At 50.6% G+C, this 13,347-nt stretch overlaps 1 protein-coding gene across 1 annotated transcript; it reads left to right on the plus strand.

Annotated features, from left to right (window-relative positions):
* Window positions 1–1,166: 1,166 nt before the first annotated feature.
* Window positions 1,167–3,659, plus strand: LOC119093632 (flexible cuticle protein 12). Its single transcript, XM_037216623.1, has 3 exons — window positions 1,167–1,198; window positions 1,731–1,868; window positions 2,338–3,659. Exons 1-3 carry the CDS (start codon window positions 1,190–1,192, stop codon window positions 2,605–2,607), a joined length of 417 nt encoding a protein of 138 aa, XP_037072518.1. The 5' UTR covers window positions 1,167–1,189; the 3' UTR covers window positions 2,608–3,659.
* Window positions 3,660–13,347: the final 9,688 nt, after the last annotated feature.

Raw genomic sequence — 13,347 nt, forward strand, 5'->3', positions numbered from 1 at the left:
TGTTTTTAGCGTCACAGTACACCATAAAACGGCCCGCCATGGCATTATTATTCCTTTATAGTCCGGCGGATCCTGCAGCTCTCGCCTCGCACACGCAGCATCTCACGCTCCCAGACTTCGCCGCCGGGACTGAATACTAAACAGACGCGCGGTTATGAATACCTCGAGAGTGGCCGCGTCACGCGGAGGTCAGCTGAAGGGGGGGGGGGGTAGCTGAGGTTGAGGGGGTAGGTCAGGTAGAGCGGGAGGTCAGCGGGAGCTATCACCGTCTACGGCGGGCCACTCGCCTTGCCGACAGGTCAGACGACGCTGACTCAGCGGGCAGCCCGTGGGCACGCGCTGAAGTGGTCGTCAGGCTGTTGTGTAAATCGGAGCTCCGAACGTCCTGACCCTCGAAGGACCAACGGATTGTATATGTACGTGCTGGAGACGGGGGAGGGGGGCATCTCCGGAAGACTGGCTTAGCGAGAGGTCGCAGCCTGGACATAGATGTCGCCAGGGACGACATGTTCAGCAAACCTGGTCAGCTTGCCTCTACCTGCCGAAGGCCAGAGACGGTCGGCTTGTCCCTTGGACGCCGCCCTGATGGGGAAAAGGCGGCTGGGGAGATACGGCCGCGTTGACGTCCAGCCGCGGGGGAGGGAGGGCGGGGGGGGAGGGGTGCGCTCAACCCCACCCGACCTCAGCGCTTCTGTCCGCCGGCGGCGGCTGGGGCGGCCGGACAGCCCACCGCCGGCGGCGGCAGACGACCAGTGAAGGGTACAGCGAGCAGGACACGGCACCTGCACCAGCCGCCTCGGACACCGCTGTCGCAAGCCGGCGGCTGCGGGGTGGGGGGGGGGGGGCAAGGTCGCCAGGTCAGCCGGGCCGCCGCCAAACGGGTCGCCCGGCGCCGCGCTCCGGCGTGGACGCTCGCTGGGCGCCGCAACACGTGCGAGCGCCCGTGCAATCCGGGCACGGGTGGGAGGACCGGCCGCACGTTACAGCTGCGTTGAACGGGTTGCAACAGCTGCTTAGATGCTTAGATTGTGTCATTTCCCAATGGGTGTCCATGGCTCAGCTGCAAAGCGGTCGTGGAGGTGAAGGCCAGCACAGGGGCGGGTATAAATATGTCTGATGGTCTGGGATCCGTTATCTAGTGTGATTGACTCTCCGGCACGAGTCAGACGCTCACTGCTTCGCTGCAGTCATGAGAACGGTGAGTGGTCCGGGCAAAAACGCTCACAACCGTGCTCGAAGAGTGGTAGTACGGTGGCCGTGGTGATAGAAGAGTGGACTGGTAGAGGCACCATTTGAGGAACGAGCTCTATGTAAGCTGCAATTGCCAAAATGGGGAATACCACAGTGAATACCAGTGAGACATCAGTGTGTCGTGTGTTATACGCTAACGTGAAAAAACGTGGAGCACAGTGCCAGGACAGCGCAACTTGACTCTCGTCCAGACTCATTCCGAGACGGCATAAACGCATAAATACGTCTTTGGCCCGAGTATCCCGGACCGCAAACTGCCCACCGCATTTTATAACGACTTACATGCATCCCTCTACTTAACGAACGAGTTAACCGTCCCACCGCACGGCGTTTTCAGTTCATGCCAGCGCCAATGTCTCGCTGTTTGAGACCCTCGTTGCATCTGCGCAGGCTACTTCCGACTAATGCTACACTGGTTCACCTGTGCTATGCCATCTATCTATGCTATGGCTATCAACCGCTAATGCGCGCTTTTTCAGTTCGTTGTTGCCGCTGTGCTGACGCTGGCTGCGGCCGCGCCCCAGGGACAGCCCGAGGTGCGGGTGCTCTCCGAGAAGTTTGAGCAGGATGAGCAGGGCAACTACCAGTACGCTTATGAACTCGACAACGGACAGAAGGTGAGGGCGAAGGCATCCACTTCTAGCCGTGCCAGACAGGCATCTTCTAAGACATTGGTCGCACCAGGCAGTGATAAATGATGTTCTTTAGGAGCATGCCATATGATGTGATTCAAACGAGCGGTTCTTCGACGCTGGTGTCACGCATGCGATGTTACCACTTTAAGGTTTTGTCTTCGGCGGTAACATTACGGACTAAAACGTTTCGAATGAATCATAACTTCAAGGCATTTACCTTCCGTGGGCCGCGAGGCCAAAACATCCCGACGTTAAGTGCAAAGACAGACCAAAATAGGATAGTGATTGAATTAGGGCCACAAGCCACAACTTTCTAAGGAGATAACTAAAAAACAATTGTTCGGCAGGCCCAACGAACTTAAAGACATATTTAGCTCAAAACAGCCGAGCCCTCAGGGGTCCGGTGGGGTCTATCTGGCTGAACGAACACGTTTCCCGTTTTCGTCACCAGGTGGATGAGTCGGGCCAGGTGATTCCCGGCTCCGAGCCCGAGACTGGGTCCCTCAGCGTACAGGGATCCTACTCTTTCGTCGGCGATGACGGCAACACCTACACCGTGACGTACACGGCCGACGAGGGCGGCTTCAAGCCGGAGGGTGCGCACCTGCCTGTTGGACCCGCCCAGATCCCCGAGTATGCGCAACTGCGCCAGGAGCACCCCGAGCTCTTCTGGGCCGAGAACCAGCAGTTCCAGCTGGACCCGCGCCTCGGTTCGACTTAAACCGAACTGTTTGTTCGCAGCAAGCGGCAGCGAACTCCCCTGTGATCATTCCGCTCGTGAGCTGGGACTGCTATCGCTGCAGGCCAGCTGGCGAACGCCTGCTGTACCATGCGCACGGCGCCTGTGCCGTTTTATGTATGCACCTGTGATCCATGTTCATGTTGACGCCGAGGGCCGGCGTATTTGTAATAAAAAGGAGCTATGTAAAAAAGGACTTAAACAGCACACATGCAATGTGAAATTGAAGACAGCATGAAGAAAAACAATGGTGAGGAGTCCCGTTGGATTGATTCGATTATGCCAAAGGGCAATACGTCACGCGTAAATACACTATATATATATATTCATAAGAGGAAACCGGCTGACGTATGGGTAGAAAATATGTGGTCCTGGGAGATTTTAACATCCCAGGATAGAACGCAGATTTTACCCAATTGTCAAATCGTAACAAAAACATTTTTGCATGCTTGGAAGAAAGTTTTCTTCGGCAGCTGGCGTGTAAGCCCACTAGGGGAGTGGAAATTTTTGATCTTGTTTTGACTAATGAGGGATGGCTGGTAGATGCGTCAGTGTTAGGTGAGACACTAAGGTGATGATGACGACGATTTGAGCTCTGAGGCACACCGACCACAATGGTCACATGGCGCCCATAACTTATTTTTCATTTCAATGGTGTGTGAACAAAGCGAGGGGACAAGATTTCGTCCGATACATGACATGAAAAAGAAAACATATGACTGTCATTTACTAAGCTCGAGTCGTCTCCCAAGATACCACAGACTGTTTGGTGCACGGATCCAAAGTGATCCAATGATCTCTGATCCAAAATGGTGCATGCGTTCCGAGGCGAGGCGGGCACAATCAATCTAGACATGTCGTACGATGTAATGATCCCCACAACGAGGACATCGCGGTTGGTCTTCCCACATATCAGGTGTCCGTGAGTTGCGCATGCATGACCTATTCTCAGGCGGCATAGCGTCACTTCATCCCACCTCAACTTACGACAGCTGGACGGACGCCCATGGTCCCAACTAGGGCTTTATCTCTCTTTGTTTCTTGGCAGCATGCGCATTCCAATTCGCTTGCCATTGCTTGAACATGAATGCTGATACTACTGCATATAGGTCGTTAGCAGGGACTGCTATAATGGGGATGCCAGTTGCGTGTGTGGCATGCCCTGCTGCGGCATCAGCTTCTTCATCACCCGATATGCCAACGTGGCTCGGTATCCAGCAGAATACCACCTGCTTCCCGGATCGGGACAGTGTAGTAAGAAGAGTTAAAATGCTCTGAACGATGAGATGTCATGAATCCAAATCCCGCAATGCCACGAGGCTACTGAGAGAGCCCGATGAAACTAAGTGTTAATCGTCACTGTCAACTTCTGCGTAGTTAAGTGCTTTAAGAACGGCTACTAACTCGGATGTGGAGCCGATGCGTGACCAGGCAAAACGAAAGGCCGTGTGACAGGACCCTGCACACAAGCACATCCAACACCGGCATCCACTTTCGCTCCGTCCGTGTAGGTCTTTTTGTGATCCGGTTATGACGCGATCAACTTCAGTGACCTCAGCTGGAACTCGTCCGGGGAAACCTGCCTCCTAGCGAAATGGGAAAGTGAGACATCCACCGCTGGTGGATAGAGCTTCCAAGGAGCGGTCTCAGGAATTTTCCGACGGATCACATGCCGTGTGTGAGTGCCACACTCGTGTAAAAGTAGGAACACCCTCACACAGAAAGGCGCGATCTGACGGACTCTCCCAGCCAGAAACATGCGTATTGTTCTGCGCGAAAAGACCGACTTGTATCTCGGGTGATAACGTGAACACTTGAATCTTGGGTAAACTGTGCGAACTCGCAGGCGTATCGCATGCCCAGTATCTTTCTCCTAGTTGACGTGAGGCGATAGAAAATAGTGCCATCATAGTGTATGGTTTGTATTGCATCTAGGTCATTTAGCTAAACCTAATCATACACTTATTCCAAATTTTGCTAGGGGTGAATTTAAAGAACTTTAAGTCATTCATGACAGCTTCCAGTGGAAACATTCTGTAACTGGACTCACTGTACATCAGATGTGGGAAGTGTTCAGGTCAGCGACCTTACAAAGTTCATATAAATTAGTGATGCCAAACGATCCGCTATTTAATTGCCTGCAGATATGCAAGATTTGGCGTGGCTACGCCGCGCCTTTCGGAAACCATTCTGGAAAACCTTCGGGGGGGGGGGGGGCGATTTGAACCCTTCCCCCACGGCGTTAAGCCTTACAATTTCCAGGATTTAAAGGCTGAAAAGCAATGAAGGGCTACTAGGAGCACGGCACTTCGCATGCTTGGACTTATTAACAGGAATGTACATTACAAGAGCAGGAATATTGTCAAAAAAGTTGTACAAATGCGAGGTAATATTAACGATTGCAACCACTGTGTTCCCACTAGCCGCATTTACATGCAGTTCGCAACTTCCAAACATTATCAGCAAACCTAGGAGCCAGTGAGGCGCCTCTTGCGCCGTGGGAAAAATGGATGATAACAGACGAGAATGATATGAAGACGATGTCTAAGCATACAGCAAATGAAGCCTTTCACCTTCGAGAACCCACTTGGCTAGGAGTAACACATGCATCGGCCTGTCCTGCTTTCATGAGCTTGGCGGACGGAGACACATGTATGTTAAGGTTCCCAGTGTTTGATACACAACTAGCTCAGTTTGCCCTTGACATACAATACAAAATGTCTGACTTCTTTTGCAGTTCAGAACTAACACGTTGGAAAGTAACCAGTGGGTAATACGTGTATTGGCTGACCAGCATCGGGTGGGGGGTGGCTATGACCAAGACCTCACGGGCATCTGGTTGATTTGATAGAGACATACCTACTGGCTGAGGCTTCTGAGGAAAGACGCGGGGTCAAGCGAAAAATGCGATTCACTGTCACCAGGTCAGTTGCCAACTCATCAAAATCCCGCCTTAATTAACAAACAATGTTCATTCAAGACGCAATAAATGGTACTCGCAATCATAAATCATATCATTATTCGTTATCTTGCAACTAAACAACTAAAAATGGTTATGCGAGCATAACACAAACCAGCTGTTCTTTTGCAAAAGCACTGCTTGCACAACAATCCAAAACACAGTTACAGCACGTGCACGATGACATTCCCAAAGAATAGTGAGTTAAGAGGCTCCTATCTACAACGCATACATTTAAACCAAATAGCCATACAACCGCAAAGCCGGCCAAGATCAAAGCAAAGATCCCGGGTACGTGCCGCCCTTGGAATACCAGAGCTACCACAGCAGCCAGATCAGAGTTCCCAGAGACAGAAGATGCCACAAGAGATGTGAACTGAACAGCAGACAAATTGTATTCAGCCAGACTCTATTCACATGGCATTCATTATTCATAAGCAACCTAAATGTGACAATACCAACTGCAGACTGTATCTGCTTGTGAAGTGTGGTTTCATGCGTTACATTCATCTCACAACACACTGAACGACTGGTGCTATATTTTCCTGATCATGCAATTCTGTTACACTAAAGCAAATGCCAAATATCTCCAGCTTTTTAGCTGCTTTAACTCCGTCGATTGTCTCAAAACAATTTCTTAACAGGCCTAGCAACATAAATTTAGTGATGCTCAAGTTCTGCTCAAATCCTGATTCAGTCTCACATCTTTACAGCTGTCTATATTGCTTGCATCAGTGCTCAGTTTGTTACAACAAATGGGTCATCTGTCATCACTAGCTGAGCTTGACTTCTGCAAAACTTATCTCAATTCTGTGAATGTCTGGATTAACACGCATTTTGGTTGCTCAAAGTTATATTTCTAAGACGAGCAGCATTCCGTTTAAAGGGAATGTTCAAAATGTGTACGTGGTTTTGAACTGAGATAGCCATTTTGAAGAGCACCCAGTGCATTTCGTAACGCGGCCCTATGCAATGTTTAAAATGTCGTGTTTCTGAGCTTGGCATCCACAAATCAGTGCAGACTTTTTCAAGATCATCCAGACATTTAGGATATCATACAAACGTCGCGCAAGTATCAGCACCTCATTGGCCATGTAGTGCTCAAGGCCAATAGCAAATACGAATCTATAATGATTCGTATGTGGCGCACGTCAGCACAATTCGTACTATCAGCCGTCACAAGTTGAGCCTTGATGCGTTGCATGTAAGTTTCGGACACCAATCACGTTTTACGCTAGATAATGCAGGAATTCGGGCAATGGTACGAGCTATGAGCAAGTAAGACCGGGTATCGACAAAATAAAAGGAAGGTTGTATGGGGCTTTGAACAGAAATAGCCACCTGGAGGATCACACCCTGCAGTTCACAGCCCTACCCTTCTCAAGGCCTAAACCTGTCTATTTTCTGGGCTACACGCCCACGCAGATGTCTAAACTTCGTCGTGCAAGACTACTTCAAAGCCACCTAGGCATCCATGACGTCATATTAGCGTCATCGTGGGGAAAAGGCGGCTGGGGAGAGACGGCTGCGGCGACGTCCAGCAGCGGGAGGGGTGCGCTCGATCGCGCCCCACCTCAGCGCTCCCACCCGCCGGCGGCGGCAGGGACGGCGGGACAGCTCACCGTCGCCGGCGGCAGACGACTGGTGAAGGGTATCGCGAGCAGGACACGGCAGCCGCATCAGACACCGCTGTCGCAAGCTAGATCGTGTAAGATTGTGTCCTTACCGCTGGGAGAGCATATCTCGCAGCAAAATATGCATATCAGTACGCCGTCTGGTGCATTACCGCTGGAAACGGCCGGGGAGATGAAGGCCGGCGCCGTGCCCGGTATGCGTATGTCTGGGGATCTGGGGACCCCCAACGCAAGTCAGACGCCTGCGGTTTCGCTGCGATCACAAGAACGGTGAGTGGTGCCTGCAAGAACGCTCACAGTTGCGGCTGAAGAGTGATAATTTGGTGGTGCTAGTGGGAGAAGAGTGAACTGGTGGTGGTACCGTTTCGGGAACCTGCTCCAGTTAAGCTGCTATTGCTCTCCGATGATGATGCTCACTGAGAAGTTCGAGCAGGATGAACAGGACAGCTACCAGTAGGCGTGCGAGCCCGACAACGAACGGGAAGTGGGGGCAAACGCATGCACTGTATTGGATCTGTTTCACGGAGCTCGACGTAAATACAAGTGTCTTTGAAGGCAACTCTTCCACCAAACAGTTTCAAATAATGTGTTGCGTAGAACATGCCAAGTATCATAATTCAAACAAACAGTTCTTCAACGCAAGCATGCATCAACGCATGCACGTTTCAGCGCATGCGCGGGACCACGCGTGGAATACTGCTACTTTCACGCTTTGTCTTCGGTGGTTACACCGCGGACTTCAATGCCGCCACAGTACAGTATCACTTCAGGGTTATCATTAAATCCGAAGCTGCAGGCGGTTCGAGGTGGGGTTTGTTAGTCAGAAGTAGCACCATTTCCCCGTTATCGCCACCAGGTGGACGAGTCAGGCGACGCACCCTGCCGACGAGAACGGCCTCCACCCGCGAGACGTGCATCTCCCGCTTGAACCCGCCCAGGTCCCCGAGTACGAACAGCTGCACCAGGAACCCCCCGAGCTCTTCTGGGCCGAGAACCAGCAGTTCCAGCTGGACCCGCGCCTCGGTTCGACTTAAACCGAACTGCTTGTTCGCAGCAAGTGGCAGAGAACTCCCATGTGAAACTCGCGTTCGTAGTTGGCACTGCCGTTGCAGCTGGCCAGCTGGCGAACGCCTGCTGTACCATACGTACGGCGCCTGCGCCGCTTTATGTATGCATCTGTGATCCATGTTCATGTTGACGATCCGGGGATATTGCTGGTAGGGCTATGGGTGGATAGGGTAGAAATGCTGGGTAAATGCATAAAAATGCGACCAAATGTTGCCGACTCCGATTATTATACCCTCAGTAGATGCACTCACATGAAACACGCGATATAAAATAGTTAATAGTGAATATTGGAACCAGTGAGACGCCTCCTTCGGCATGGGAAGAACGAGATGATACAGACGAGGCTATTGTCATAAAGATGATACCTCAACATAAGGTAAATGGAGCCTATCGCCTTCGACAACTCACATGGAAAGAAGTCATAAATGAACTTGTCTATCCTACTTCCATGAGTTTGGCAGACAAATACAATATATATATATATATATATATATATATATGCATATATATATATACTATGAAATATTATCTTTGTTTATATATATATATATACATATATATATATATATGTATATATATATATATATATATATATATATATATATATGTATATATATCTCTCTCTCTCTCCTCTCTCTCTTCTCTCTCTCTCTCTCTTCTCTCTCCTCTCTCTCTCTCTCTTCTCTCTCTCTCTCTCTCTCTCCTCTCTTCGTGAGACCACAAGTTTTGTACATTAGTTATGATTGCAGGTTATATTTACAGCGCCTTGAATGGACGTGAGATGCTTAGTGCTGCGAGGGATTCGGTGAATTGGCACCACTGAACATAAATTAACCACACACACACAACACACACACAACACACACACACACACACACAACACACACACAACACACACACCACACACACACACACACACACACACACACCACACACACACCACACACACACACAACACACACACACACACACACACCACACAACACCACACACACACACCACACATATATATATATATATATATAGTATATATATACATGTATATATTAATTTATGTAGATGCATATATGTATATATACATGTATATATGCATGTTTAAAGCACGATACATATATGTGTAATAAACCTATGTTTAGTGCCGCCAATTCATGGAAATCTCGCAGCACTAAGCACCTTACGTCCGTTCAAGACGACGTAAATATAACTTGCAATCACAACTAATATACCAGTTTGTTCTCTCACCAATAAAACCCTAAAACGTTCAGCCAACAAGCATCGCGTAAACCTCTATTCTTTTGAAAAAGCACCGCTTACACAACACAGCAAGCCCCAGGAACATTGCGTAAGAAAGCTTCCAATATAACGCACACAGTTGACAGAATGCCTATAAAACCGCAAAAGCGGCCAAGATCAAAGCGAGCCCCCGGCTCGCGCCGCCCTTGGAATACCAGTTCCACCGCAGCCGCCAGGCCAGAGTTCCCGGGGCCGGAGGACGTTATGGGAGATGTGGCCTGAACAGCTGACAAGCTCATCTTCAGCCGGATCCTTTTGACTATTCATAGGCAGCCTGAATATATCACGCGTGACATCACATGACATCCTCTTCAGCGCAGGCCACGGCTTTTCAACGCCCATGAAAATATAATGTTTTCTAGTACATCATGTCAGACCGAATCAGCGTTCAATGAAAGCCGAGGGTGAACAACCAGGACTGACCGTCAAAAGGCGAAGAAATACTGTTGCTCGTCAGAGGCACGCCACTCTGTGTCGTTGCAAACAAGTATCGCGGATGGATATTACGAATCAACAGCATAAATGCTGCCACCACGGCGCCAATTTCGGCAGGCACACTTTTCGGCGTAGAGAGTTCATACAGAGCGTAGTAAATTTCACCATGCTTCACGCTTAGCAGCTACGGTAACCGCCTACGGTCACCCCGGCATGAAGTGGACCCTTGCTGCTTATTTACAGTAAACGCGCTGCATAACCGCACAATGCCGCGAGGCCGGCTCAAGTACAGAGCAGATGTGAAGTGGCGCGGACATTCTGCGCCTGCTCCACGCCTGACCGCGCACGCAACGCAGCGTCAAGGCAGCACGGCACTCGACCTGACCTGACCGCGGCGCAGCCGCCGCCGCTTTGTTCCGCAGAGGACTCCTGAGCCCACGCTGGCAAACAGCGGCGGGATGGGTTACGCCAGGAGCGGGCCCCACACCGTGACGGCACGGCTGGCGGCGGCCGCGCGGCTGGGGGCGCGGAGGCCGTGCAACTCCTGTGCTTTGAGACAATGTGCCGCTCGGTCTTGGCAACCGATGCATTGTCTGCCCCGCGTGGCGTCTTCCGCGTGCACATATGGTAGAAGAGAGCTCATTAATAAACCTGTTTGGGGAACTCGAGAAGGTCGCGGTGCCGGCCAGCGCTAACGAGAACTTACAAATGCGGGTTAATTCAGGTCCAGGACGGGCGCATTGTCAGCATAATGCGAATATACGCCAATGAGATCTGCGGGAAGGTCAGTGACTAAAGGTCTAGGTTGTAGGTGCTCAACGCTATTTCGTGAGGCTCTCATAGGCCTCGAATCGTATGGAGTCAAGCTTTCAGATGTCCCGATCGGGAAGATAGTTAGACGGATCGCCTCACAAATAGTATCGCACGAGATCTTGTGATTCATTACAGTGACTTCCGACTCTAGAAACCTAAGCTTCAAAAAGAGGTAGCTGCCGGGAGTGAATCGAAGGCAAGCTTCTGCGGACGCGGTGTCCCACTTATCTTGTCATAACTCAAAATATGAGTACCAAACATCAGATGTCAATGCAAAGGACTGGAAATGCAAACGCCAGAAGTAAATCAAAGGCAAGCTTCTGCAGACGCGGTGTCTCACTCATCTCGCTATACTTATCATATGAATATAAAACATCGGATGTGGGTACAAAGGACTGGAAAACGCCTTAATATTCTGACACAGTTGTTAATGTTAGACATTTTGCTTCCACGAAACAGAGGCAGACACAAATACGAACTATCTCCTAAACCGCTTCTAAGCTTATGCATTTCCTAAAAGGAAACGCAAAATGCATTCCTCTATATATATATATATATATATATATATATATATATATATATATATACATATATATAATGCTATTGGACCTCAATGACCACTACTGTCTGACAAACGTCTTCTTGCAGCTACTCCATCCTAAAATTATGTTATCTCATGCGTCTCATGCGTGTCATTGCTTGAAAGCTTTATTTGTCCAGGATGTCCTGGCGTGGTAAAAGTCACTAATTTTAAGCATAAGAATTCATAAGACGGAAACTTCAAAGCTATCGGCCTTGCGCGGCCCGCGCCGGCCGGTCACGTGTTTGAAGTTATACCATTGCAACTGATGTTCGTACTGGCGTGGTTCTTTCATAAAAAGTGACAAAACCCTTCACACATGTTTACGCAATGCTATGAAACCTTTGCATACAAGGAATTTTATGGGGCGAACGTTTTCTGCAACGCTGCGACATGATCACAATTTCACTAACACAGTTCCATTAACACGGGAAAAGTAGTTTCGAGTTGCGACGACGGTTCAAACGGCGCATGAATAATTCATTCCCTCTCAGTTCTCAAGTTAGGAATTCTCATGTCATCAACAGGCAAAAGCCAAGATACATATCTAAGCCACATGCGTAACGCTTTACACAAAAGGTCAAAATATGCATGCTAAACAGTAGAAGGGTTGGGTAAGACCAGCCGGACCCAACTGCCATGACCCGGCTTGACCTCCCGGACGAGGTCAGACACGTGACATAATGTCCGCCTCGGATTGGAGCGCAGCCCCGCGGCGCCAAACGCCCTCCGGCTATCAGCACTGCACCCGTCCGAGGATGATCAAAAGCGAACTCTGCCCACAACTGTGCAGCCGCGCCCTCCGCCATCGTTCAGCAGACCACCACCTGCGCCGATGACCCAGACATGACCCCGCCGCCGCAGGCACATGTCACCGGCCGCCTCCGGCCCCGGTTTTTCAGCGAGCTTCGGCGACTTGGTCCATACGCGTGGGGTGCGAAGGGTGTTATGGCTGCGAAACGTGGGCTTTGTGTCCCCTGGTTAGAGCGTACAAGTGTGACGTGTGTTCCTATTGGGTAGCGTGTTTGTCATACTCGCCAACCACTTGGAAAGCGCTCCGACCGCGTGTTGGTGATATCATCTGTTCATATGATGCAATTACACATTTCTACAGACTGGGGATTGCCAGTGGAGCCCCGAGATAGGTCCTTGGATGGGATAGGTGAAGGAGCTTGGAGACGGCCAAGAGGCTCACTTGGTTCTCGGTCAAAAGGACCTCAATTCAGTCACAAGCCATTATAGCCACGGGACCATTAAAGTCACAGGCCCATTATGGTCACGGACACGTGGGTGCCACAGGTACTCACATGTACAAGCAATACTTGAGAAAGTTTTACACCCCGCCGACGTTATACGTGGTGCCTGGACTTCCACTGGTCTTCCACGATGTACGGTATATTGGACGCGGCTGCTGACTGGCACATCTACACCCAGGAGCTCAGAAAGGCTAACCTTCCATAATCGAGTCTATGACGGGTGATACTTGGTGTACATTTAACATATAAAATTGGTCTCAATGAAAAACCAAAAAAGCGAACAAAGAAACGGCATCCGTTACCAGGTGTGGCCCGTCGTATAGGAACAGCTTGGCCCGGTGCCAGGAGCCCGTAAACAGCCACAACCGAGTCAGCAGTTGCAATCGTCTGTCCAGCCGGCGTGAGGCAAGCAGCCAAGCAGCCACTGCATCACGCTGTCCCATGCACGGGTCGCCACGTGCACCGGAGCGCCCTGTGTCGCCACTGTCTGCCGCTGCATTCCTACAGGGGTGCGCGATGCACGAGCGGCGGGTTGCGACAGCGGCGCCGGTGCATCTGTGCCCGGGAGGTGGGTGAGGCGCGGACGGCGCGCATAAAACGGCACGCCGCCAGTCGGACGGCATCAGAGCCTCGGCGCATCTCCTCCAGTCAGCACCAGCTCCCGTCCACACCGCTCCCAGAGCC

This window comes from Pollicipes pollicipes, unplaced genomic scaffold (genome assembly GCF_011947565.3).
Source record: "Pollicipes pollicipes isolate AB1234 unplaced genomic scaffold, Ppol_2.1 Scaffold_4002;HRSCAF=4701_pilon_pilon_pilon, whole genome shotgun sequence".
NCBI lineage: Eukaryota > Metazoa > Arthropoda > Thecostraca > Pollicipedomorpha > Pollicipedidae > Pollicipes > Pollicipes pollicipes.